Source organism: Protobothrops mucrosquamatus, unplaced genomic scaffold (genome assembly GCF_001527695.2).
Source record: "Protobothrops mucrosquamatus isolate PMUCROS unplaced genomic scaffold, P.Mucros_1.0 scaffold_195, whole genome shotgun sequence".
NCBI lineage: Eukaryota > Metazoa > Chordata > Lepidosauria > Squamata > Viperidae > Protobothrops > Protobothrops mucrosquamatus.
Genome location: NW_015386271.1, coordinates 150,826 through 176,264, shown reverse-complemented (window position 1 = coordinate 176,264; position 25,439 = coordinate 150,826). Strand labels below are relative to the sequence as shown.

At 41.0% G+C, this 25,439-nt stretch overlaps 1 protein-coding gene across 2 annotated transcripts in view; it reads left to right on the top strand.

Annotated features, from left to right (window-relative positions):
* LDB3 (LIM domain binding 3) overlaps positions 1-19,838 on the top strand; it is an 82,976-nt gene extending 63,138 nt beyond the window's left edge. The window contains exons 5-8 of one of the 2 annotated variants that reach the window (XM_015824810.1): positions 1,425-1,628; positions 8,614-8,783; positions 12,868-12,904; positions 18,584-19,838. In XM_015824810.1, the coding sequence (XP_015680296.1) occupies positions 1,425-1,628; positions 8,614-8,783; positions 12,868-12,904; positions 18,584-18,680 (508 nt within the window). In that variant the 3' untranslated portion in view covers positions 18,681-19,838. The remainder of the gene's footprint in view (positions 1-1,424; positions 1,629-8,613; positions 8,784-12,867; positions 12,905-18,583) is intronic. The other variant, XM_015824797.1, reaches the window with a different exon arrangement.
* Positions 19,839-25,439: the final 5,601 nt, after the last annotated feature.

The following is a 25,439-nucleotide window of genomic DNA, read 5'->3' as shown; positions in this document are numbered from 1 at the left end:
TCATTTATACACATTGCTGCCGTTTGTATTTGAGCATTTCTGAATGGCGGGCCTCAGAGAGTCTTACTAAATGCCAATCTATTGAGACAAAACTTCTAAGTTTTGAAATTTCGTGAGAAGAAAAGTCAATCCACTATAATCCGTCAGTAGGAATATCAGAATTAAGATGCAAAACCCTGCAATGGTCACTAGTTGGCCATAAAGAGTTTTCTGCTTCTCTCTGCTGCCGTCTAATGGATCTTAGGCTAGATACATTATATAAAGGGCCATTTAATGACTGCATGCTAAATTTACTACTTGTGCAAGAGTCTTGAGATAGCTTTGAAGAAAGCTACAAAAATATCCACCACGTCCAAGAAAAGCTATAGAAGAAGTTTCAAATTGACTCATTTGGCTCTCCAGATTAGTAGTATTAGTACCACTTTATAAAATCCTAGTGAGACCACACCTGGAATGCTGCAACCAATTTTGTTCACCATACTACAAAAAAGATGTTGAGAGTTAGGAAAAAGTTCAGAGAAGAGCAACTAAGATGATCCAAGGCTTGGAGACTAAAACATACGAAGAACGGCTACAGGACTTGGGTTTGGCTAGTCTAAGAAAAGAAGAAATAGGAGCGACATGATAGCAGTATTCCAGTATCTGAAGGGCTGCCACAAAGAAGAGGGCATCAAACTATTCTCCAGAGGGAAGGATGAGAAACAACGGTTGGAAACTGATCAAAGAGAGAAGCAACCTGGAATTAATGAGAAACTTCTTAATAGTGAGGACAATTAACCAGTGGAACAGCTTGCCTCCAGAAATCGTGGGCATTCCATCACTGGAGGTTTTTAAGAAGAGACTGGACAATCACTTGTCTGAGATGGTATAGGTTTTCCTGCTTGAGCAGGGGGCTAGACTAGAAGACCTCCAAGATCCCTTCCAGCTGTGTTCTATTCTACTCTACTCTACTCTACTCTACTCTACTCTACTCTACTCTACTCTACTCTACTCTACTCTACTCTACTCTGTTCTATTCTATTCTATTCTATTCTATTCTATTCTATTCTATTCTATTCTATTCTAGATCATTTTGTTATTCCTGGGCCAGCAGAGATGCGCCTTCTAACCTGGATTAAATTACAGCAGATAATTCACAAAGGTGCTTCCCGGCTGCATCAGTCACTCATTATTTTTTTATCTTTCAGTTAGAAAAGCATCAGACAAATTTCCAAGAAAAGTTGTGTGCTTACTCTTTGCTGCTTGTTGAATGCTACTCTTCTTGCCTGCGATCAAACCCAAAGCACTGTGTGTGTATTTGTGGGTGCGGGTGTGAAAATATTCCCCTCTGCTCCTAAATCTTTTCTTTCCCCCCATCCTTAATCTTTTTCATCCTTCCTTCTTTGTCTCCCGCACTTCCCGATTCCTCACTTCCTCCATCCCAGCCCGGAGTACATGGAACGTTTCAACCCCAACGTCCTGAAGGATTCCGCTCTGTCCACGCACAAACCCATCGAGGTGAAAGGCCCCGGGGGAAAAGCCACCATCATTCATGCCCAATACAACACCCCCATCAGCATGTATTCTCAAGATGCTATCATGGATGCCATTGCAGGCCAAGCCCAGGCCCAAGGTGGTGAATTTGCTGGGTAAGATCTTTCTATGTGTGCATGCTGTGTGTGTTTACAAGTCTTCCCTCCCTCTTGGTATTCCACGCAACTCTTTGGATCTCAGAGGAGGGATGAGTTGATGGAGCAAGTTGGCTGCTACCGTCATGGGTCAGGAAACCCTTTGAAAGCATCTCCAGATGTTTTGCAAGATACCCTACTTCAGTGGTTCTCAACCTTTTTAATGCCGCGACCCCAACCGGTCGTAAGTCGAGGACTAAACCGGTTGTAAGTCAAGGACTAAACCGGTTGTAAGTTGAGGACTACCCAACCGGTCGTAAGTCGAGGACTTTCCCTGCCTGGGAGCGCCGCGCATGCGTGGTTCCGCCCCCTGCACCGGTCGAGGCATAGCTGGCAAGCGGCAGAGACGGAGCAGGCCGACCACTAGCTGGCCCAGCCCAAGGGAGGTAAGGCACCCGCCGGAAAAGGGGAAAAAAATGGCGGACAAAAAAGATGGCGGACAAAGAAAATGGCGGACAGCCTTGCTTGGCGACCCCCATGAAATGGTCGATCGACCCCAAATGGGGTCCCAACCTACAGGTTGAGAACCACTGCCCTACTTGTTCCATCCCTTCCTCTAACACCGACGTTCTGAAATATTCTCCTAAAGCCACACCAGCAGGGCAGTGGGCTCATCGCTCAGTCTTTCTAAAGGTACGCAAAAGAGAAGGATTAGGGGTGACACGAGAACAGTCTTGCAATATTTGAAGGGCTGCCAGAGAGAAGAAGAGATTGACTTGTTCTACAAAGCACGTGAGGGCTGGAAAGAAGTAATTGATGGATATGTTTCCATCTTATCAAAGAGAGAAGCAACCTAGAACTAAGGAGAATTTTTCTGATAGTGAGAACAATTAACCAGTGGAATGGCTTGCCTTCAGAAGTTGTGGGTGCTCCATCAATGGAGGTTTTCAAGAAGAGATTGGGAAACCATTTGCCCCAGAATGGTATAAGGTCTCCTGCCATGGGCAGGTGGTTGAACTAGATGACATCTAAGGACTCTTCCAACCCTTATTATTCTATGTTCTGTATTCAGTAGAGTTGGAGAAATAGTTAAAAAGACAGAGACTGAGCCATGGCATAAAAATAATGTTCTGCCTCCTTTGTCTTCCCTTGTTATAAATTTCTTCTGCCTCCCATTTTTCTGATAACATATTCTTTCATTTATTGGATTTGTCCCCGGCCAAATCTGAGCAGACACACGGTGGCATTGTGGGAACAATTAAAATTTCCCCTGGGTAATGTAAAGATAAACATCCGCTATACAACCTAAAATATAAAACAATAAAAATGTCCCCATAAGTAAGGTAAGAGTGAAACAGCCAAGAACCAGCCATAAAATCTCCTCTGGCATTCTGATACAATTGTTATACTAAAAGCTTTAAAAAAAAATCCTTCTGTGGACTACAAATGCCAAAGATTGGAGTCTTACCCTATCATATCTGTTTATTTATTTTACCAGTCTATTAACAAACTCAGTCATTAAACCAACTCTTATGTGCATTTAAAATTTAAAGGTAGATAAAAGCTAGTGTTATTGACAGTTAAAGCTTTATGGGAAAGCAAAGAATGTTTTTGTGGTATTCCAATGAAATGAACAGATTTGCTTATTTTACATTTTAGACACACTGTGCACATGTGCTTTCTTTGGTAGCTTTTTTAATAGCTTATCTTGAAATTTATTCTCTAATTGGGATGGCTATCCAGTACTCATGGGAAGAAAATCTCCACCATTTCACTTCATTGCCTTTCTAGATATCTCCATCCATTCATTCATCCTTCCATTTATCCATCCTTCCTTCTATTCATCCATCCTTCCATCCATCCATTCACCCATCTATCCATTCACCAATCCTTTGATCCATCCATCCATCCATCCATCCATCCTTACATCTATTCATTCATCCATCCTTCCATTCACTCTCATTTCATCTATCCATCCATTCTTCCATCCATCCTCCCATCCATACATCTATATTTAGATCTATCCATTCATCCATCCTTCCATTCACCCATCCTTTCATCTATTCATCCATTCTTCCATCCATTGTTCCATCCATCCACCTACCCACCCACCCACCCACCCATTCTTCTCTGCACCTACTTTGTGTATCTTTGATAGCTTCCTTTCATGTGACCTCCCTCTCACTTTTGACATGGAGAAAGGAGGATAGCCAGAAACAATGATTGCGCAATGGTATAACTTTATTATTTCTTTCCATTTTAAAAAGGTGTGCATCTTGCAACCAATGTGGAATAGGAAGAGATGCCTCTGGTGTCTTTGAGGATGAGAAGCTTCCTAGTCACTGTTTCCTTTTGTCCTGTTTTAGCACAAATGTTGATATTATGCAGCCCTTGGGAAACGATTTTAGTACCAAATGCTAATGTTGCTTCTGTGAACATTTTCATTTCAAGGACAATCGGAAGCATGAATATTTCTCTAAGTGAGGGTTTTTGAAGAAGAAAAAAAACCTGTAGCAATCTCTGTAATTTGGGACAAAGGATATGTATATATTTAGAACTTGATTCCGAGTAGAACATTGTAATTAGTTTTGCTCAAGATTTCACAATGCTTGAGTCAAAGAAAGATATCTGCCTGTCTATATAGATGCAAATGCACATTGGCTGTGTATGAATTCAGAGGCCTATTCTCCAGGGTTTCTCCTCCGTAGTACAAAGTCAATTTGTCTCTTAACTTACATGGAAAGGAACATCATTCTAAGTGATGGAATCAACTCCGGCATTGCATTCCCCACCATGTATTCTTCGCGCACAGCATTTGCATGCAAACAGCTATCGGCAGATTTGCTGTTGTCCTTGACAGCAAAATTATTTAAATCAGGGACCATTTGTGTCTCAGAACTGGAGCACAAATCCAAGGCAAATCATAAGAACCGAACTGGGATGGCAGTGCCTCTCCCATTCATGGCTTCACGCCCATGATATTGTTAATATCTATATTAATATTGCTAATATCAATTAATCCTGGGTTAATATGTAGCATCAATGGCATTTTTGCCCCCCCAAAAATAATGAACAATTGTTTGAATGGGTTGGGTTATTGTTCTTAACTGTATAATTCTGGTTCTGAAAGCAGAGTTCTCATTAGTACGAATGTCTGTGGAGACTGTCAGTCGTCCAGGTCGTGGCTGATCCAAAGGTGCTTTTTAAAAAGGACAATGGACTTTGTTTTGCTTTGAAGAATTTTGCTTCTCATCCAAGAAGCTTCTTCCGCTCTGCTGAAATGAAGAAGTGAAGAAGTGAAGAAACGTCTTGGGTGAGAAGCAAAATGTCTTCAAGGAAAAACAAAGTCCAAAGTTGCCTTTTGGAAAAGCACCATTGGCACTAATTAGTACTATTTTTGCATACACCACTTCTCTTGCCTTTATTTTATGCATACATGAGAAATCTTTGGAGACTCCAGAGTCAACATGGCTCTTGCACCTATTATAATAATATGTCTAGCCAGCTTATTTCAGTTGCGAAGTGTTCATTTACTCCCTTACTCTCCTTTTTCACCGGTAACCATTTCTTTTCTTCTTTTTTTCTCCTCTCTGACACATTCCTTTGCGTTTTCACTTTATTTCTCATACTAATTCGTATTGCTTCTCCCAACGTCATGTAATTATGGACCCCAATCACTCCTGGTTCTTCTCTGAGTTTGGAACACATGACTCATTGAATCCCCACTGGCATAAATACTACACGCATTTCTCCACCTCTGTAGAATGCAAGGCTATTTTCCTCCTATTGTTTTTTTATCATCCACTTCTCTCCGTGCTTGTTTATTTTAGAGGAATTAAACACGCAAACTCCATCACTAACCGAAACGAAGGAAATTATAATTTCATCAGAGTCTAATACAATGTAACATCCTGTTTTTGTCACTTTGGGTTAGGGTTAACCGTGACGGTCCTAAGTCAAGGTACTCACATGTCTGGACCCAATTTTACGACCATTTTTGCAGTGGTCATTAAATAAATTACAGGGTTGTAACTCCAAATCCATTCTCCGGAATGGGCTTGGGGTTTTTTGCCAGTAATTGGCAAAAAACAAAAAACAAAACATTGGAAACTGGCTTAAAAAGATGCACATCATGGTCACGTGACCACAGGATGCTGCAACCAGTTGTAAATGTGAGCTGGTTGTCAAGTGCCCAGAATGCAATGATATGACTGTGTAAGTGTAGCTCTCTGTGTGTATCTCTCTCTCTTTGTGTGTGTGTGTGTGTGTGTGTGTCTCTGTGTGTGTGTGTGTGTGTGTGTAAGAGAGAGAGAGAGAGAGAGAGAGAGAGAGAGAGAGAGAGAGAGAGAGAGAGAGAGAGAGAGAGAGAGAGAGAGAGATATTTTAGGATGCCTGCAGCAGTGGTGGATTTTCACGGATATTACTAAATATAGTTTGTCCTCCATTCCAACCATCGATACGGTTTGCTTTTCTTTTGTGTGCTTTCTTTCTTTTTCTTGTTTTCATTTGTTGAGCTGGCTGGTTTTTTTTTATTAGCATCTTCTCCTTTCATATTGTGCTGCACAAGAAATGCATTTTTTCCTTTTCCCTTCTAAATTCACAGCTTCCCTTTGCAGGCCTGCTTGGGCAACTGTAGTGTCCATGTCTCCTATGAAAGATTTATGTTCACCGATTCAGTTGATTCCAATTCCATTTAGGCTTTGTTGTTTTCTGTCAATCTTAATAGGTTTTATGTGTGTAGCACCAGGACATAGCTTAACACACTGCATTAAATATCCCTCTGTGGAGATTCTCGGTCATCCAGGTCATGGCTGCCCCAAAGATGCTTTTTCAGGAGTCAACTGGACTTTCTTGTTTTTCTTTGAAGATGTTTTGCTTCTCATCCAAGAAGCTTCTTCAGCTCTGACTAACCCTTCCATTCCCCACCATCCAGGCAGAGTTGAAGAAGCTTCTTGGATGAGAAGCAAAACGTCTTCAAAGAAAAACAAGAAAGTCCAGTTGCCTCTTGAAAAAGCCCCTTTGGAACATTTAATGCAGTGTATTAATTTATGTTCTGGTGCTAGCCCACATAAAATCAGTATTCTAAAATATATTCTACTATTTGCATCAGGTATATGGACTTTCCCCCCTCCTATGTAACCTCTGATATTATTAACTCTCTAGTTGAAGTAATCAACTGTCAGTGATATCGTTAATATGGGGAACTATCTGACAGCTATTGTTGGCTATTATTCTCTTAAGAAAACAACAGCCAGTAATAAACAAAGCAAAGTTCTCTTGAGGAGAACTTCGATGTTTGTTAACCCAAGGTGAGGACATGTTTAGAGGCAGATTAGATAAATGCATGGAGCAAAGAAGGACCATTGTTCAGAGCCAATATTTCGCAAGGCTTTGTGATGCCGAGAAATGATATGGCGAATTCTGTCATCATCATTATCTGCTTGGGAGCTTCAACAGACATTTGGCTTGGCCACTGTTAGAAACAGAACGCTAGATGAGATACGTGTGATAGCTCCAGCCAGGCATGTGATGAGAAGACCTCTGACTCTCCAGATGTTGTTGAACTATGATACGATTCCCATCAACCAATTGACTGACTTGACTGCAGTTTATGAGGCTTCACCAACATCTGTAGGATTCACCAACGTTCTTATTCTATCAGGTTTGCTTGATGGCATTTTTCATTCACCTAATCCTTTTCTTGTGAACATTGCACTGTTTTGATGATGCAAATTGAAAATTATCCTTTCCTTCAAGTCATTCAGTGTGTCATCCTGAGACTGTCATGGGTGGGTTGATGACACTTTCTTGGTGCAAATACTACTATTGAGAATAGTTTTTCAAATTGTTTAATTGTTCTCTCACCTCTGTGATTTCTAAGTGTTACATTTAAGCTGCTATAATTTCTAGCCAACATGGACCTTGACCAACCTCCCTATGGCTTTTGCTATGGATTTCAGAAGTAGCGGATTGACTTTTGGCGCATATCTGATCAATTGTTCAGTTGTAGTGGGAGACTACTATATATTGGGGAGGTGGCAGAAGAAGCGTGTTATTGTCCATGGAGAACAAAGATCATGAAGGGCAGTGGGAATTATGAAATGAAAGGTGGCATTGAATCTCAATCTCCATGCCTAGTCCATGAAGCAACCATAAAGATGTAGCCCTAGGAAGTCCACTCAATATAACTCTATTCAACCTCTTAGGATCATGTGCTGGTGATAGTTTCACATAAGGGTATCCTACATAGATGTGGCTTCACATTGTGATCTCTGCTGGTCTGCAAATCCTGAAACCTGGATAGGATGGAAGTCCTATCCAGACAACATACTTAATTGGATCCATGATGGGGTAAGCATTTTGTAGGGACACTACAAACCAAGAAGAGAAGAGTAGTCTTAACCCAACACAGAAAGCCTTTTCATTATAGAAATCATTGTCAAGGCCTCTCAAACACTCATCAGATGCAGTATTCAAATCACGCTTCCTACTCCAAGCGGTGCCAGTGAGGAGGGAGCTGATGAGATTGTAAAGTCTTGGCAGCATTCTCTTGGTAAAAAGGCTTCTACATCCTGGAAAAGTTCCAATTTTTAACTCAGTCATTGTCTAAGTAGTGGGAACAGATCAGCAGCTTCCTAGAACTTTGAGTAATCCTATGCCATTCTCTGAATTGCTATGATGGTTGAAATATTTCAGAATGGGTAAATGAACGGGTAAATTGTACTTGTCCGATGTGGTGAAGAGGTGTCCTATCCAGATCACTTCTCTTTGTGTGATACGTGTTCTAGAATCTAGATAACGATAGTCTCCACCCTTCCTGTGAAGAGAAAGGCAACTTTGCATCATGGCTTCCTTGTATCTGCTTGTTTCATGAATAAGTACTTCATTTCTGTGGCTAAGAAGAAGAAATTGTGGATCTGAGGCTAAACGTCAGCCAGGATGTTGGGGGAGGGCGGGCCCGATCTCATTAGCCATGTTACAGTGCATGTTACTTTCTGCATTGCAGTAACCTTCCTGTTAAAGACCCTCATGTAGACAGTGCCTCTCCAGTCTATCAGGCTGTGCTTAAAACGCAAAACAAGTCTGAAGATGAGCTGGATGATTGGAGCCGTCGATCTTCCAACTTGCAGTCAAAGTCCTTCCGAGTCCTTGCTCAGATGACAGGAACTGAGTACAGTAAGTCCAGCTGGGATGCCCAGTTCACCTCTTTCATGGAAGCCTTCCTTTCTCCTCACTCAGTTGGGTATCAGCTGTTAGTGCTTGCTTGCTTATAGACACACACAAACACACCAAGAAAGATAAACAGATGGACAGACAAACAGAAAGACATACAGAGAGAGAGAGAGAGAGAGAGAGAGAGAGAGAGAGAGAGATAAATAGGTGATAGATGATAGATGATAGATAGATAGATGATAGATAGATAGATGATAGATAGATAGATAGATAGATAGATAGATAGATAGATAGATAGATAGATAGATAGATAGATAGATAGATAGATGATAGACAGACAGACAGACAGACAGTCTTCTCTAGGTTAGGCCTCCAGGTCTCTGTTATAAAATAAAAATCCTTTTACTTAATCCTTAACTTTAAGGGGCAATAATTTTAGGAGAGCCTTTTTGTCCCTCCAATTTATTATACTTTTTCAGGCTGTATTTATATCTTGCCTCATAACCAGGTATTTATTTAGCGGTTCAGAACTACCATGCAACAGAAATGAGAAAGCTATCACAGAATATGAAGACAATACAACTTTTCAAGAAGTCCCTGAAAGATGTCAGTCAACAGTGCTATTGTAGCTCCACTGGAAAATTTTAAAAAAAAGGGGGGGGGAGTTCATTGTCATAAAGAAAAGGACGAAGAAGGCAAATCTGAATGACGGTTTTTAAGGAACGGCCGCTTTTGTTTGTAATTCACTGTGAATCGCTACCAGATCGGAAAGGGCCTTGTCGAGGTTGCCTTTCATTGGCACCATCAACCACCTTGTTTGTCCTCCCCACAGAAGCAAATGCCAGCTTCAGGTAGAGAAGCAAAGACGGTAAAGAAGAAGCAGTGGTGCCAGGTGGAGAGGAAGCAAGAACTGTTGGATTACCACCATCTTGTAGAAGGCAATATGTGTAGCTCAGGGTTGAACTGTAGAGTCCTTGGTGCTCTTTGAGTTTGGTTCTTTCCTTGCAGACGTTTCATTACCAGAGTAGGTAACATCTTCAGTGTTAACTCCCTTCTAGCACTGATGATGTTACCTAGTCTGGTAATGAAACATCTGCAAGGAGACAACCAAGGTCACAGACCACCAAAGACCCCATACCGCCATCTTACTTTCTCTGCAATACTTCTGAAGCTTGATGAAATTGCACATAGTAGCCCTGTTCACACAATATTCTTAATTGGATCAATAGAACATTATAATATTGTGAAAACAGCATTGATCCAATTACTTAACCCTCCTAGAAAGTTAGAATTAGCTCACAAACATCCCAGTTTTGCCCAGACTGCAACCAACTTTGCATCATAAACTGTGTTGTGGAAATATCAAAATCCTTCTTGCCCATCTATTCCTCCAAGGAAAATTGTTGGAGAGAAGGGCAGAATCTTCTGTTAGAGAATTTGTACAGAACACAACTTCGGACACTAGGTGACTTTGGTCACAGCTGTGACAATGTTGAGGCCTTCCTGGCCCACAGAGAAAGGAGGCAGAGATCTTTAACGTCCAAAGACAACTTAGAAACAATTATTGTGAGGGCAACAAAACTACCAAAGAGTTCTGATTGCGTTAGCGGTTGAACGCTGAAAGTATTTTGTAAGAATGTAGTTATGGCAATGAAAACGCCATACATTCACCAAGAGATGACAATGGAAGGTGGATAGAAATAGGCAGCTTTTAGGAGATCGAGATAGAATGCTCCTGAGATACATCGGTTCCTTTCCACAGGCAACTTGAAGTAAATTGCAGCATTTGCATAATTACATAATTGAAGTACATTGTCACAATGAGTGACACAATTGATGTAATTGTATCATTCGCATTAATTTGCATCATTTGCATCGACTGAGGCAAACAATATAAATTAAGTCAATTGTCCAGACTGCATCGGATATAATTCATGTTGTTATTTGAGGATGAAATCCTAATTAAAAATGTGTTGCTTGCATTTAAATGGGGAACTGTAAACCCAAGGTTTTACTATCTTCGTTTTAAAGCATTTTTGTATTCTATTTCGTGGCATTCAGATAATCAACATTTCAAGTGCAGTCCTTCAAAATATCACAATATCAAGCCTAGATTTTATAGTAGTGATCATTGGAACAGCAAAATATGTGTTCTGCAAGATGGTACACAACCACACACCATAATTTGGGCAGAAAACCTATCTATAGAACTGCGCTGGTCTACGACCATATTAAACATTTGATATAAGTTGACTTGGCTTGATTTACTCTATAGATCATGACAATTACCTTGTAAACAAACACAACAAAAGAAGATTCAAAATGAGGTTCTGGTCTCATGTGAAATGGGAAAACAACTCTGTTGATTTTTCAGGAATCGATTCCTTGTCTACCTGATCATAATGAATTCTCATCAAGGTCATTTTTTGTCCTATGTCAATAGCCTTCTGGACTGCTCAACTCAAAAACAGTGATTAGGGTTGATATACTATATCCAGCGAGCATCTGAATTAAAGATTTAGCCCTGCCTCCTAAGCTAAGGCAATGTGAAGGAAATTTACAAACTTGTGTTTCTCATTCTGCCTCCTCTCTACAACATTCTGAGTTCTCACTTAAATAGTCCCCCCTAAACCAGGGGTGTCAAACTGCCGGTCCACAGGCCGGATGCGTCATGGCAAAACCGCACCTACCCCATTGCCAGCAATGACAAAAAAAAGTTGCAATACGTCGTGACCGGTCACGTGATGTGGCGAGTTTGACACCCCTGCCCTAAACCATTGTAGATTCCTGGTGCAGACATAAAAAAAGTCCTATAAGATAAAGGGATTGCCTCAAACCAAGAAGTGATCTATCAAATTTGGTGTGATTCTCCTGGCTCAACAAGTCACCTGACACTTGGAAGAGACATGGGAGTGTCTCCTTCTTTTGAGCTTCATAAAATTTCAGGCTATAGTTTGGTTTCACCCATATTTGATGGCACTCATTTTCAGAAATGTAGATAACTGGTCCCTCTGCCTTCTTCTGATGCTGAAAGTCTATTGAAAAAATGACCGAAGGTTTTATAGTCCCTGTTGGGCCCAATCTGTAATATTTCAGAAGATCATGACTTAACATTCTGAAGAGTTCAGGAGAACTGGCTGAAGGTCGCTTCTCAGCCCAACTAGGAAGACCTAGGCAACAGCATTTTGACCTTTGTGTCTATACTGTGCAGGAAAAAAAAAATCTATGCCGAAATTAGATCAGAAGAGAGCCAAGGAAAGAAAGTCTTCCCAATCAAAACAATAGCCATTCATAAAGATTGAAGCAGGTTCCACTGCAACAACAAGATTCCAAATTTCAAACTAAGCCATGATATTAGTGGTGGTTACAATAAGTTGCAGAGGTTTTTAAGACCAATGCAATATCCAGGCTGGACTCTGGTCTGAAACCTCACAGCCAAGCCTCCAAATAATCCACTTTTTGTAGGGCTGTCTGGGTTAAACATGGTTTTGCATTCCAGATGAATGCAATGAACAGCATGATCAATCAACCATCTATTGCTAAAGAATGAATTTATCACCAACTCTCATGAGTGAAAAGCAAAACAGCCCTTCTGCCGTTCAGTGTATTCTTATTTTTCACAATTACTAAACACTCCCTGCTTTGGGATTGGTCAGATCAAATATCAGGTAATCTGTGACAATAATACCAGTATAAATCCACTTTCCTAAAATCTTATTTGGGGGAGACTTTTGAGATTGGCAAAGCAAGGTAGGAAATGCAGAGAGAATTCAAATTAAAACTTCTCTTTGAAAACTGGGATACAATGGCCTTAGCTACAGAATGAATAGGACACCTACTTTGTCCCCCATTCCTCAGATAAGTTCCATTGGGAAACATGACCATAATCTAAACTGGAAGGCATGGATACTTTTGAGATAAAATGAACGATGCTGAGAGATTCCAGTAGATTTCCTCTATAGAGTGAGCCTGTTCCCGTGAGAGTAAGATGTAGTTCTTCTCCACAAACTGTAGTAAGGTTTCATTCTCCATTCAAACGTCTTGCCTGATGCTTCTCCTTCTAACGTTACCAATTTTTCATCTGCAGTGCAAGATCCAGATGAGGATGCCTTGAGAAGATCAAGGTAGGCAATTAGCTACCTTCTGGCCTTCTATTTACCGATAACAAGAACTAGCATTAATTGAATTTTTTTTTATGCCCATTAGAGTTTTGACCCTTAAAAAAACCCTACTACTTCTACTCAAATCACTAAAATACAAACACGCTTTTGGTTTAACCAGATGTCCAAAGCAGACCAGATGAGAACTTATTGTAATTCCAAGGAGCACTTGATGAGAAGTTTTGGTAGAAGGATCTCCCATGGGTTGTGATGGGCTAACTTTGCCAGAAAGACCAACAAACCAGCCTGCATGTGCTTTGCCCTACTCTTGGGTTGCAGTTTTAACAAGCATTTACTGGGATGATGCTGGGATTGGCATTTGTTTCAATGGAGGTGCACAAACATTGTCGTTCCAAGATTATGCGTAAGACAACCAAAGAGTGTCATTGCAGAAACTAAATCAAAGAGGGAAATTTAATCCATTCCCAACAAATTTATTTGGGTCGATCTTCTCACAATACTGCAGTGTGAGCACACAGGACTGCTTTTGCTACTAGAGTGAAATGTTTGTCCGTTTGCAAATATTTAGAAGCTCTTGAGGCAGATGCAATTGTGTTGTTGGAATTGGCTACCGGCTTCACTTTGGTTTTGTTCTAGTTTAGTTGTGATGGTCTGCAGAAGAGAAACCTCTTCTCTTGTTGTCATATCTCCGCCTTCCTGAATGTCTCCTTATAAACAGGGCCTTTGGTTTGTGACCTGGCTTATTTGTTTCGCCAAAGTTTTCATTGTGCTAACACAGGTTGGCTTTTGTTGAGTTTTGAACCCTGAGATTCCGGTGCCCAAGCTCCCGTTGTCTGTAATTGTTGAAATATATTTGCAACTACAAATGGCTGCACATGCTTCCCATGAAGGATGACAGTTGTTGTTCTAGTTGAAGTTCTCCTTCTCTCTTTGGCCTTAGAAGATCTACCGACCAAGGTCTTCACTGCATGTAGTAGAATTCTTACGGAACAGAGATCTAAATCGCATAGGCTAGCAAATTTGTACACAGAAGACATTTCTGTGTATGAATTGTAATGTGGTCTCAGCATCTCAGTTGTCCTGTGTGAAGTCTTAATTGCATGTACACCTGCTGTACATGCACCCAATCATCTCAGGAAAACGTACCCATCTCTTAGAGATTTGATAGAGTCCGGTAATAGCTGTTATTATGCCAATTCTGTTTTGTGATTTAAATTAGGCTTCTGGGTGATGAGAAACATCTGGGTGATTATAGCAGCTGGCAGAACCAACCATAGATATTTTCTTCTCGTATCTCTGCCTTAGAAATACTATTACTGTTGATGGTAGAGTTGGCTACCAATAGTAGATGGGTTACTCCGACAGCAAACAATGGATATAAAAATTCCTCACTGGTAAAACCCAAAGAAATGGGATGTTACCCAAGGAACAGAGGTAGCCTTAGGCTTTTGGGGAACCAGGGTGGGACTGTCTTTAGGGATCTCCACAGAAGATTGATTTGTTCCATTTGTATGTGTGTGTTTGTGTGGGTGGTGACTTTGCATTAGGGTTGACTCCTGCTAACTGCCTAGGCCAGGGGTAGGCAACCTTGGCTCTTTTATGACTCGTGGACTTCAACTCCCAGAATTCCTGAACCAGCCATGCTGAGGGGAAAGGGAGAGGTTTCCAAGCTGAGCCATGCTGGCTCAGGAATTCTGGGAGTTGAAGTCCACGAGTCATAAAAGAACCAAGGTTGCCTACTCCTGGTCTAGGAGGCTCACCGCTTAGAACAGGAGGACTTAGGATAGAGGTAGGCAACCTTGGCTCTTTTATGACTCGTGGACTTCAACTCCCAGAATTCCTGAGCCAGCCACGCTGAGGGGAAAGGGAAAGATTTCCAAGTTGAGCCAGGCTGGCTCAGGAATTCTGGGAGTTGAAGTCCACGAGTCATAAAAGAGCCAAGGTGGCCTACCCCTGCCCTAGACTGACCCCTGCAATTTTCTGGGCAACAGTTTTAGAAGTGGCTTGCCCTTGTCTTTTTCTTCTTAGGGTATTTCTTTTCTTTTCTTTTTCTTTTTCTTTTTAAGAATTTAGTGTGCATGAGATCAGCTTGTAAAGCTGAGGGTGAGATAAAAGAACTCTCTCTTCAGAATTAATCTGGCAAAAGGCTTTTTTTCAAAATTCATCCTTCTGTACGACGACGCAAGTCTAGAAAACTCACTTGTTTCTGCGGTTTTTCACAATGTGGACGTGTCGTTCATTACACCTCCTTCGGGCAACATTTCAAAGGCAAGGCTTCCTCGGGGCAGCCTTTCCAAATGGCCCTTGACAACCATCCCAGCGAACGGTGCAAACCTCCACACAAGTTGCCCTCATCCCAATTTAGGGAAGACTCTGCTCACAAACGAGCACAGCAATATTGTTCTTGTCTTCTCTGGTTTCACCGTGGAAATTCAAAATGGCTGAAGGAGCTCCCGCAGAGCCCCCGTGTTTTTTTTATTCTTTCACATTTCAAAATGTTTAGATTTAAAAAAAAACAACAGCTTACTTTTACTAAGTCATAGGGGCTGTCTTTTTATGACTGCAGTTTCCATATGCCTTCCCCCCCCCAAATTACAGACTACATAGTGCTTCAAATTTACATTTCATATTGTTCCTTCGGAACGGGACTGTTGAGGTATTAATGAGTGTCAGTTTCTTGTGAGATTCTCGAAATCTTGGTCATGTAGCAATGATATATTTTGATTTGATTATGGTTTTCTTCATTTAGTTTTTTTTAAAAAGAGCATTTGCTTGGAGTTCTTTATCTTTTCACTGGAGTTGTTCAACTAGAAAATTGAATAGGCCAAGCCATCTCCACCATTAAGCCATAATACCATTTTATAAAGCACCTTGGCTAAACCCAAATCAAACATCTAATTGTGTACCCAGTCAATCATACCCAGTCTCCAAAGCACCTGAAGGCAGGACAAAAAGCAAGGGATGGAAACTAACCAAAGAGAGAACCAACTTAGAACTAAGGAGAAATTTCCTGACTATGAGGAACAATCCATCAATGGAACAACTTGCCTCCAGAAGTTGTGGGTACTCCAACACTGGAGGTTTTTTTTAAGAAGGGATTGGACAACCATTTGTCTGAAATAGCATAGGGTTTCCTGCTTGGGGTTGGACTAGAAGACCTCCAAGGTCCCTTCCAACTCTATTATTTTGTTATCCCATTAAGTTGTAGCATGATGTGCTTGTTTTGGCTTACCATGATGTGTGAACACAGCAATCGTGGCTTAGAAGGGTGTTGAGGGAAGTAGTATTGTGATATGGTTTTGTTCTAGGGTTTACATGATTATTTTTGTCTTGTTCCCACCTCAGAAGGCACTCTCAGTGTTTAACAATCATGGTCAGACTGTGAGGTTTCTCTAAAAACCACACACAAAGAAAGGAATTTTGGGTTCTAGGTGCCTAAGTCAATTGGGTGATGACTGATGGTGAACACAGCCACAGAGTTGAAGCTAGATATCTTAGCATTATCAAAGAGCAGAACCTCAAAGTACCAGCATCAATGGAGAGGTTTATATGGACCTCCCTATTCACTAGGGCATTCAGCACCACATATCTTGGGTTCTACACCCAAAGTCACACCCGTGAATTGATTCAGATGATGAATGAATATAGCATAGTGGCGGCCCTTAGCAACCTTTTCACCAAACCTATGAAAAGGAAACAAAAAAGTAAAGAAGAATTGTCCTGTTCCTTCGATCTGTTGAATTCTGTCCTGGACGTCATCTGCTCTAAGACCAGGCGCTGTGCCTTTTGTACCATCAAAGGAGTCCTTTATGTGCTTTAACTGTGTGTTGTATGTGCTTCTCTCCTTTTCATGGTAACTAAGAGCCTCTTGGTATCCATGAATGAGAAAATGAAAGAAAGAATGAGTGAACGAGCTGTAATTCGTAAGATAATTGGATCTCACTTGCTAACAAATGCAGTAGTATCTCTAGCTCTACCATTGACATAGCTCCTGGTTACTAGCTACATGATAGCAAGCTGGATTGAGGAAGGATGGATGGATGGATGGAAGGAAGGAAGGAAGGAAGGAAGGAAGGAAGGAAGGAAGGAAGGAAGGAAGGAAGGAAGGAAGGAAGGAAGGAAGGAAGGAAGGAAGCCATATTAAATCAAAGGCAAGTATACCTGTAATGCAAAAAGAAGCATGCCCTGGAAAAGCTTCTGTCTGTAATCTAATTTACCTTTCTCTCAACTCGTCAAGTCTGAGAAGCAGTAGAGATGTTCTTGAAGTCATTATGCTAACAAAACTTCTGGAAAAAAACAGGGTGAGGCCCAAATTAATGAGACCTTAATGATGATGTGATTGAAATTAAGGCACACTTTTTAAAAATGCAATTTGCCACCTAAAAGGGGTTCCAGGGAGAGCTGAAACTGCAGACAGCAGGAAGAAGATTCTTCTATGGCTTCGCCTGCTGGGCTTCTGATGAAAATGATTTTCTGGAGAGGGTGGGAATTCGACTCTCTGTCTCCATCCCTGGAGCTGCGAGACGCTTCTGCTTCTAATTTCATCCACACAACTAATACAGACTAGAGCACCCAGCGTAGACATCAGACCATCGTCCTGGATTCCTTGGGTTGCTACAGTAATTTAGAAAGGTCACCCTCTTGTTTTTACAAGCATGGGTATGTACTGTGCTGAAAATTCCAGCGGAGAGGTCTGATTTGATCTGAGGTTTTTTTGAGAAAAACAGGAGTAATTTAATCCTTTCTCAATAGTCCAGCGTCTTTCTTCTCTGCACCAAGCACATTTACTGTGGATTGAGTCAAGATTTCCCATAGACATTTTCAGGGGAAAGCAAACCCATCTCCAGATGAATTTCACACACAAAAAAAGTTTGAGGTGGGAATTGTGCAGGAGAAAAACCTGCGGAGGAGAATGTTAATATTTTCTTTCATCCCATTTGATTCATTCTCCGGTACTGCATGTAAACAAATTTTAAATTTCTGAAGTCGTGTGCTTAAAAAAAAAAAAGGGGGGGGGGTTACTAGCCTAACAAACCCACCAAACTGTATCAATCTTTTCAACAAATCTTTTGTCCTTTGTTGTTATTATTTTTTGCCCACTCAAAAGGCTTTTTTTAAGAAGAGACCTGTATTGACCCAAATTCAATGAATTTGAATGACTTGCAGGTGTCATATAGTTATTTAAGCCACTTGCATTTTATCATTTAAAATCCCAAACAGATGGGCGTTATTTATGCCCAAATCTGTGACATCACTTCCAGGGAGTATCCATTATTCCCTGATAACAGAAAAAGAACCTCTCTACTGCTACTCAAATAAATGCTTGACGTACAACGAGAAGCTAACCTTGACGCAGAAAGCCTTCGCATTTTGTTTGTGTGCGCTGTGAAACTTTTGTTTGCTGGAGCAAATGGATATTTGCTGGCCGAAGGATGGATTTCTAGCAAAAGCAGCCCTGTCAAAACCAACTGAATCTGGCTGAGGAAGGGGAATTTGGTGCTTCCAAATTTTAGAGCAATTCTGATTTTTGCCCTCCCAAAAAAGATTTTGCTTTGTCCTTTTTCATTTTTTTTTAAAACACAGCATTTGGAGGCAACTTAAACCCAATCCCTTCTCTCTCTCTCTCTCTCTTTCTCTTTCTCTCTTTCCTTGCTCCCACCCCTTTCTTTTTCCATGCCACAGGGAGAGGTTTGAAACAGAGCGTAACGGCCCACGTTTTGCCAAACTGCGCAACTGGCATCACGGCCTCTCCGCGCAAATCCTTAATGTCAAGGGTTAACTGTCCTGTGGCTAAGGAGCCCAGCTGGAAGAGGAATATAATATAAACACCTTTAGCATAGGAGCAGCCTCCAAAACCTCGAGAAGCTAAAAACATGACTGTTATTTGTTTTACAAATTGTTTTTTTTCCCCCCTTCTAAGTGCTTGCCTTTGTTATTATGGTTTCTTTCATCCTGCCTGTAAGTTCTCAATTGTAAAAATGGCTTGATTTGGCATAGATCCCCGAGTCATTTAAGAGACAATGTGGCTTGGCTGTTACAATTTCTGGCTTTTAACCGATGTATATTGAATGTATATTGAGTGAATATATATATATATATATATCCAGATTAAATCTCTATTGTTATAGATTAAAGAATATTGGAATTCAGAAGTTGGGAGAGAAATGTATTGTATCTAGGATTTGGGTCAATCCTCTAGATCTCTTATTTTGGCAGTTCATTTAGGTCAAATTGATAAAGACAGTTCGTACAGATAGTCCTTGACTTATGACGACTTATAAGTCCTTGACTTATGATGATAGTCCTTGACTTATGATGATAGTCTTTGACTTATGACGACCTTTCTTGCCACAGTTGTTAAGCTAGTAACATAGCTGTTAAGTGAATCTGGCTTCCCCATTGACTTTGCTTGTCATAAGGTCACAACAGGTGATCACATGAGCTTGAGGTACTGGAACCATCATAAGTATTAACCAGTTGCCAAGTGGCTGAATTTTGATCACGTGCCCATGGGAACGCTGCAACGGTCGTCAGTGTGAAAAAAGGCCATAAGTCACTTTTTTCCAGTGCCGTTGTACCTTTGAACCGTCATTAAATGAACTGTTGTAAGTGGAGAGCCATCTGTATTCTGGCTTAATTCACTTTTTTTTTCCCTTGTATGTCGGGTGTGTTGAAGAGGCAGGATTTATTACGTTCCCCTGACTATGAGTAGCAGAGTTGGAAGCAGATAGTTCAGAAGTTCAGAAGCAAAGAGGCACCTTGTAAAGTTGGCCTGAAAGAAAGAGATATAAGATAATTTGTGCACTGAGTTGTTGACAGCATGGTGTAACTTTTAGACAGCATTTCTGCCTTTTGTGTATTGCAGTTGCTTCGAAAGTCACTTTTTTTTTGTATATAGCAGCATGGTTTTGTCTGAAATAAAGAATCTCAAAACAGATGACCGCATTTGCCTTTTTATCTTAAGTCCCTTAATTTATTGTCCTCTTCGATTTGGAATGGAAAATATGTTGCTTTTTTTTTTTATTGTACACTGCGAACTGAAAAACGGAATGTAAGAGAAATCAGGGTAGGCATAAAATACTTGGGTTAATACTCGTTTTAAGCAGAGAGATTTATACTCAGCTGCAACTAAAGGCTTGTAGCTTTATGCACTCTAAAATCTGTTTGTTCAGATTGTGGCCTCCATTGCTTTCTGGGCAATCATTGTTTGTGGGAATGCACACACAAATAGGTGTGTACTGCTGAAATCGGGGGGGGGGGGAAGAATCAGAATTGTAAAATAGTTTTATACACTATCTCCCTTTCTTTTCCTCTGCAAATAGCTGAGTTTGGCACAACCTAAACTCTTGACTGCTTACAGGGTTACACTGAAATTAAACCTGCAAAACTCTGCATTGCATCTCTCACACTAGTTTTTGCACTAAAAAGTATTCCTCTTCCAGCACCCTTTCTCCGGCAGGTAAATCTGCACAGTTTTTTTTTGCCCTGGTGTGGGAACATCTCCTTAATTGATTCCAGAAGACCTGTCCCCATAGACATTGGTTTCTCATCGTCTCCCTGCCAACTGAAGAAGCCAAGGGTGGCTTTAGATCCTCCACTCTGGCATGGTGTTTATCCTCTCACCATCCCTCCAGAGACTGCAGGCCACCCAGTCTAGGACATGCTCATGTGAGGGAGGTTGGCTGATTAAAATAACAGGTGCTGCAGGACACTGAAAGTGAGTTTCTGTAGCCACTTTGTCTTGGCTTTGGAAGTTGGGTTGGTCAACCAGTCAACGTGGATGTCTACGGAGATTCTCAATAATCCAGGTCAGGGCTTTTCAACCTTTTCACCCATGGTACCTCTTTTAGGATATGGCAACATCCGAGTACCACCAGTCACCTAACAAGGTATCAAAAACTTGATGACAAAAAAAAAAAGGAAAAAAGTGATGAAGTACAGGTAGTCTTCGACTTACAACAGTTCACTTAGTGACTGTTCGAAGTTAGAATGGCACTGAAAAAAGTGCCCCCCAAGCCACAGCCGAGCAAGACACCTGCCTGCCCGCCCGGCGGCACTCTTCCTCCTGTCTGAGGTTTTCATTTTTGTGAGCATTTCTGTTGAGGATTGGCAGCAGGGGTGGGGTGAGGGGTGTTTGGTTTTTATTCCCCCCGTCTGCTGGGTGGTTGCAGCAGGTTTTGGTCACTTCACATGACCCTGGGACACTGTGACCGTCATAAATATGAATCAGTGGCCAAGCATCTGAATGTAAATCACAAGACCCTGGAGATGCTGCAACATTCCAGCTGATTGGCGCTTTTTCTGGGCTCAGCAGAAGCGCCAGGATCAGCGCCGAGCTCCAGCTGGACCCTGGTGCTGATCCTGGCGTTTCCGCTGAGCCCTGACAGCCCTGCAGCTCCAGCCATCTCTCGCTCAGGCTTGTGCGGTGCTGCCACCGGTTCAGCTCATTCCCCTCCCCTGCTACCACTTTTCTAGGAGGGTCGCGTACCACCTGCCAGGTGCCAATGTACCACAGGTGGTACCCGTACCACTGGTTGAAAAGCCCTGATCCAGGTCACAGTTGTCCCAAAGATGCCTTTTCAAAAAGCAAATGAACTTTGTTTTTCCTAGGAAAAACAAAGTCCAGTTGTCTTTTTAAAAAGCATCTTTGGGACAGTCAATGTGGAGTAAAACAGAGAAGAGAGTATCAGCATTACCAATAGTTAGATACTGCGCCCCCAAAGTAATAGGAGTTCACCCTTGCAAATACATTTTTTTTTAATTGCACATCATCAAAAGTCTCTCTCCGTTTCATGTCAGAGCCAGTTCTCTTGTATGGTGTTGCTTCTGCAGAGGTTTGGCCTTGTGCGATCACGGTTAGCTTGCTCACACAAGTTGTTGCTTGATATTTAAATCATCAGGTGATAAACAGGCATGTGGGAATTGGCCTGGGGCGTGTGCTCCAGAATTGCATTCGATTTTGGTGCAAAAACAAAGCATAATCAGTAGCGTGGTTCTTCTCCATCTGCTAAGTTATTCAAATTATATCACACAATATAGCTTTTTTTTGGACAGTAGTAAAAATTATTTGAATAGCTGGCATCAAAAGTATTAACTAATTTAAAAATGAAGCCACGCTTGTTGAGATTTGTACTTTCTATTTCCTTTGAATTGGCTCCCTTTCTGCTACGAGGAAACTATGTTATTTCATTCTTTCATATCATGCTATTTCATTTCTTCCTTTCACAACACCCCCACTAACACTGCAGAGTAGCTCTTTTGATATAAGCATTTAAATAAAATATAAAATAGGTAAGGGTCGTCTGACCCCTTTTGCCTTTTGCCAAGTGATAGAAGAGTACAGCAAAAGAGTAAATTGCCACTGGTAATCTGCTCGATTTACTGATCTTAATAATAATAATAATAATAATAATAATAATAACAACAACAACAACAATAACAATAACAATAATAACAATAATAACAATAATAACAACAACAGTAACAATAACAGTAATAATAATAATAATAATAATAATAATAATAATAATAATAATAATAATAATAATAATAATAATAATAAAGTTGGAAGGGACCTTGGAGGTCATCTAATCCAACCCCCTGCTCAGGCAGGAAACCCTATACCATTTCGGACAAATGGCCGTCCAGTCTCTTCTTAAAGACTTCCAGTGTTGGGGCATTCACCACTTCTGGAGGCAGGTTGTTCCACTGGTTAATTGTTCTCACTGTCAGGAAGTTTCTCCTTAGTTCTAGGTTGCTTCTCTCCATAATTAGTTTCCATCCATTGCTTCTTGTCCTGCCCTCAGGCACTTTGGAGATAGCTTGACTCCCTCTTCTTTGGGACAGCCCCTGAGATATTGGAATACTGCTATCATGTCCCCCCTCGTCCTTCTCTTCGTTAAACTTACTATACCCAATTCCAGCAACTGTTCCTTATACGTTTTAGCCTCCAGTCCTCTGATCATCTTTGTTGCTCTTCTCTGTACTCTTTCTAGAGTCTCAACTTCTTTTTTACATCGTGGTGACCAAAACTGGATGCCGTATTCCAAGTGTGACCTTATCAAGGCATTGTAAAGTGGTATTGACACTTCACGTGATCTTGATTCTATCCCTCTGTTAATGCAACCTAGCATTGTGTTGGCCTTTTTGGCAGCTGCAGCACACGGCTGGCTCATATTTAAATGATTGTCCACTAGGACTCCGAGGTCCCTCTCACAGTTACTACTATTGAGCAAGGTACCCCCTATACTATACTTGTACAGTTGATTTTTCTTGCCTAAATGTAGAACCTTGCTTTTTTCACCATTGAATTTCATTTTGTTAGATAGCGTCCAGTGTTCAAGTCTGTAATCATGTCACTTTGCCGAAGAGAATTCAGTTCAAACATGCTTCTCAAGCAGTTGGACTTCCACCCTGCATGCTTTAAACAGAATCTTCTTTAAGCGAGATTTTTTGAAATCAAAGAAGAGGCGTTACAAGAAACCTGGTAACTGAACTATTTCCCATTTAGAAACAATTCTGGTGTGTCCTCAGTCATCAAGTTTATGGTTTTCCCAAAGGTGGTTTTTTTTCCCCAAAAGGCAACTGGACTTCCTTTGTTTTTCCTTGAAGACATTTGGCTTCTCATCCAAGATGCTTCTTCAGTCAAGAGAAGCAAAGTATCTTCAAAGAAAAATAAAAGAAAGTCCAGTTGCCTTTTGGGGGAAAAAAGCACCTTTGGGAATATCTGTGTGCCTTCTTTGCAGGCTGGGGGATTCTGGGGAACAGCACCAAGGTTGATTAGGGAACTAGAGGCTAAAACATATGAGGAATAGTTGCAGGAATTGGGTAGGTCTAATTTAATGAAAAGAAGAACTAGGGATGATGTGATAGCAGTGTTCCAATATTTGAAGGGCTGCCCCAAAGAATGGGGTTCAACCTATTCTCCAAAGTGCCTGAAGGCAGGACAAGAAGCAACGGATGGAAACTGAGCAAGGAGAGAAGCAACCTAGAACTAAGGAGAAACTTCCTGACAGTTAGAACAATTAACCAGTGGAACAACCCATCTCCAGAAGTGGTGAAAGCTCCAACACTGGGAGTTTTTAAGAAGAGACTGGACAGCCATTTGTCTGAAATAGTATAGGGTTTCCTGCCTGACCAGAGGTCGGACTAGAAGACCTCCAAGGTCCCTTCCGACTCTGTTATTCTGTTATTCCAGAAGTTGGAGTCTACACATCTCCAAGCTGCCAAGGTTAAGAAACACCAGCCTAGAGTTTGTGAAACTTAAAAAAAAAGAAATGAATTCTTTGATTCTATTGATTAAAAAAACACTCGTGCTGAAACTAAGGATCTAATTGAGGGACAGAGCAGAAAATAAACCATATGCTAAAAGAAGGACCTAATAACAGACACTTCTCTTTTACAAGAACAGAAGCAGATGATTCAACAAGCGATGAAAGTGCCCTTGTGTTCTTTGTGTTCCAACATTTTATTAATTGACAGATTAGCGTTGATGCTTGATGGTTCGCTCAGTCCTCACACATCTGCTGAGGGGAAATACAGCTCTGTGTGGATCACTGAGATAGTCTTACTGCAGCTGTCTCCAGATCATAGAAATGGCAGTCATTCATCAGTTAAAATTCATATTCCTCAATTAAAATATATTTGCATATAAATGGAATGATTGAACTGAAGGGGAAAAGCTGGTTGGTGTTTGGATGATACATCTGTATCTCACAAAGTTCCAGGGCTGTTGTTTTTTTTTAAGTTCTCCATGCAAAGGTATTTGTCATTTGTATTACAATGATTTTATACTCATCCCAAATTAAGCCAAGTTAAAGGAAAATACCATAATTACTGTAATTGAGTTATTTTTTGAGGGGGGAAGCTATCATTTCTGCCTAATTTATATCTTCAAGGGAGAATAACAAGAAGGAGGAAAAATGAAGTACACTTGTCTCATAAACACAAAGTTGTTAAAGTGAAAATTTAACTTTAATTGTTCTGTTCCTTTTTTTAACTGCCTCCAGTTCAAATGTGCTATTTACAGGATTTTTATGCTTTTAATTGTACACTGCCTAGAGTTGCTGTGTGAGTGAGATGGGTGGTCTCATAATTTGACAAGGAAGGAAAGAAGGAAGGAAGGGAGGGAGGGAGGGAGGGAGGGAGGGAGGGAGGGAGGGAGGAAGGAAGGAAGGAAGGAAGGAAGGAAGGAAGGAAGGAAGGAAGGAAGGAAAGAAATATATAGGGGCAAAGTTTGAAGAGCCTTCCTCTTTATCTATTCTTGCCCTTTGCTCAACTGGTCTAAGGGCTCATTAGGTGCAATTTCCAATATTATGTAATTTCCAACATAATCATTTATTGGGATTCCAGTCTCATGTATATCTTCTGGGGAGTTTTGTTTCTGACTCATTGTTTCTGACTCAGCCAAGAGACATACATCGGATTGCGTCTGCAACTCTATTTCAAGACATCTTGAGTTCTGGCTAGAGAATATCCATCCATCCGTTCTTTCAATCGTCTGGGACGTGGGTGCACTGAAATAATAAATAATTGTTCC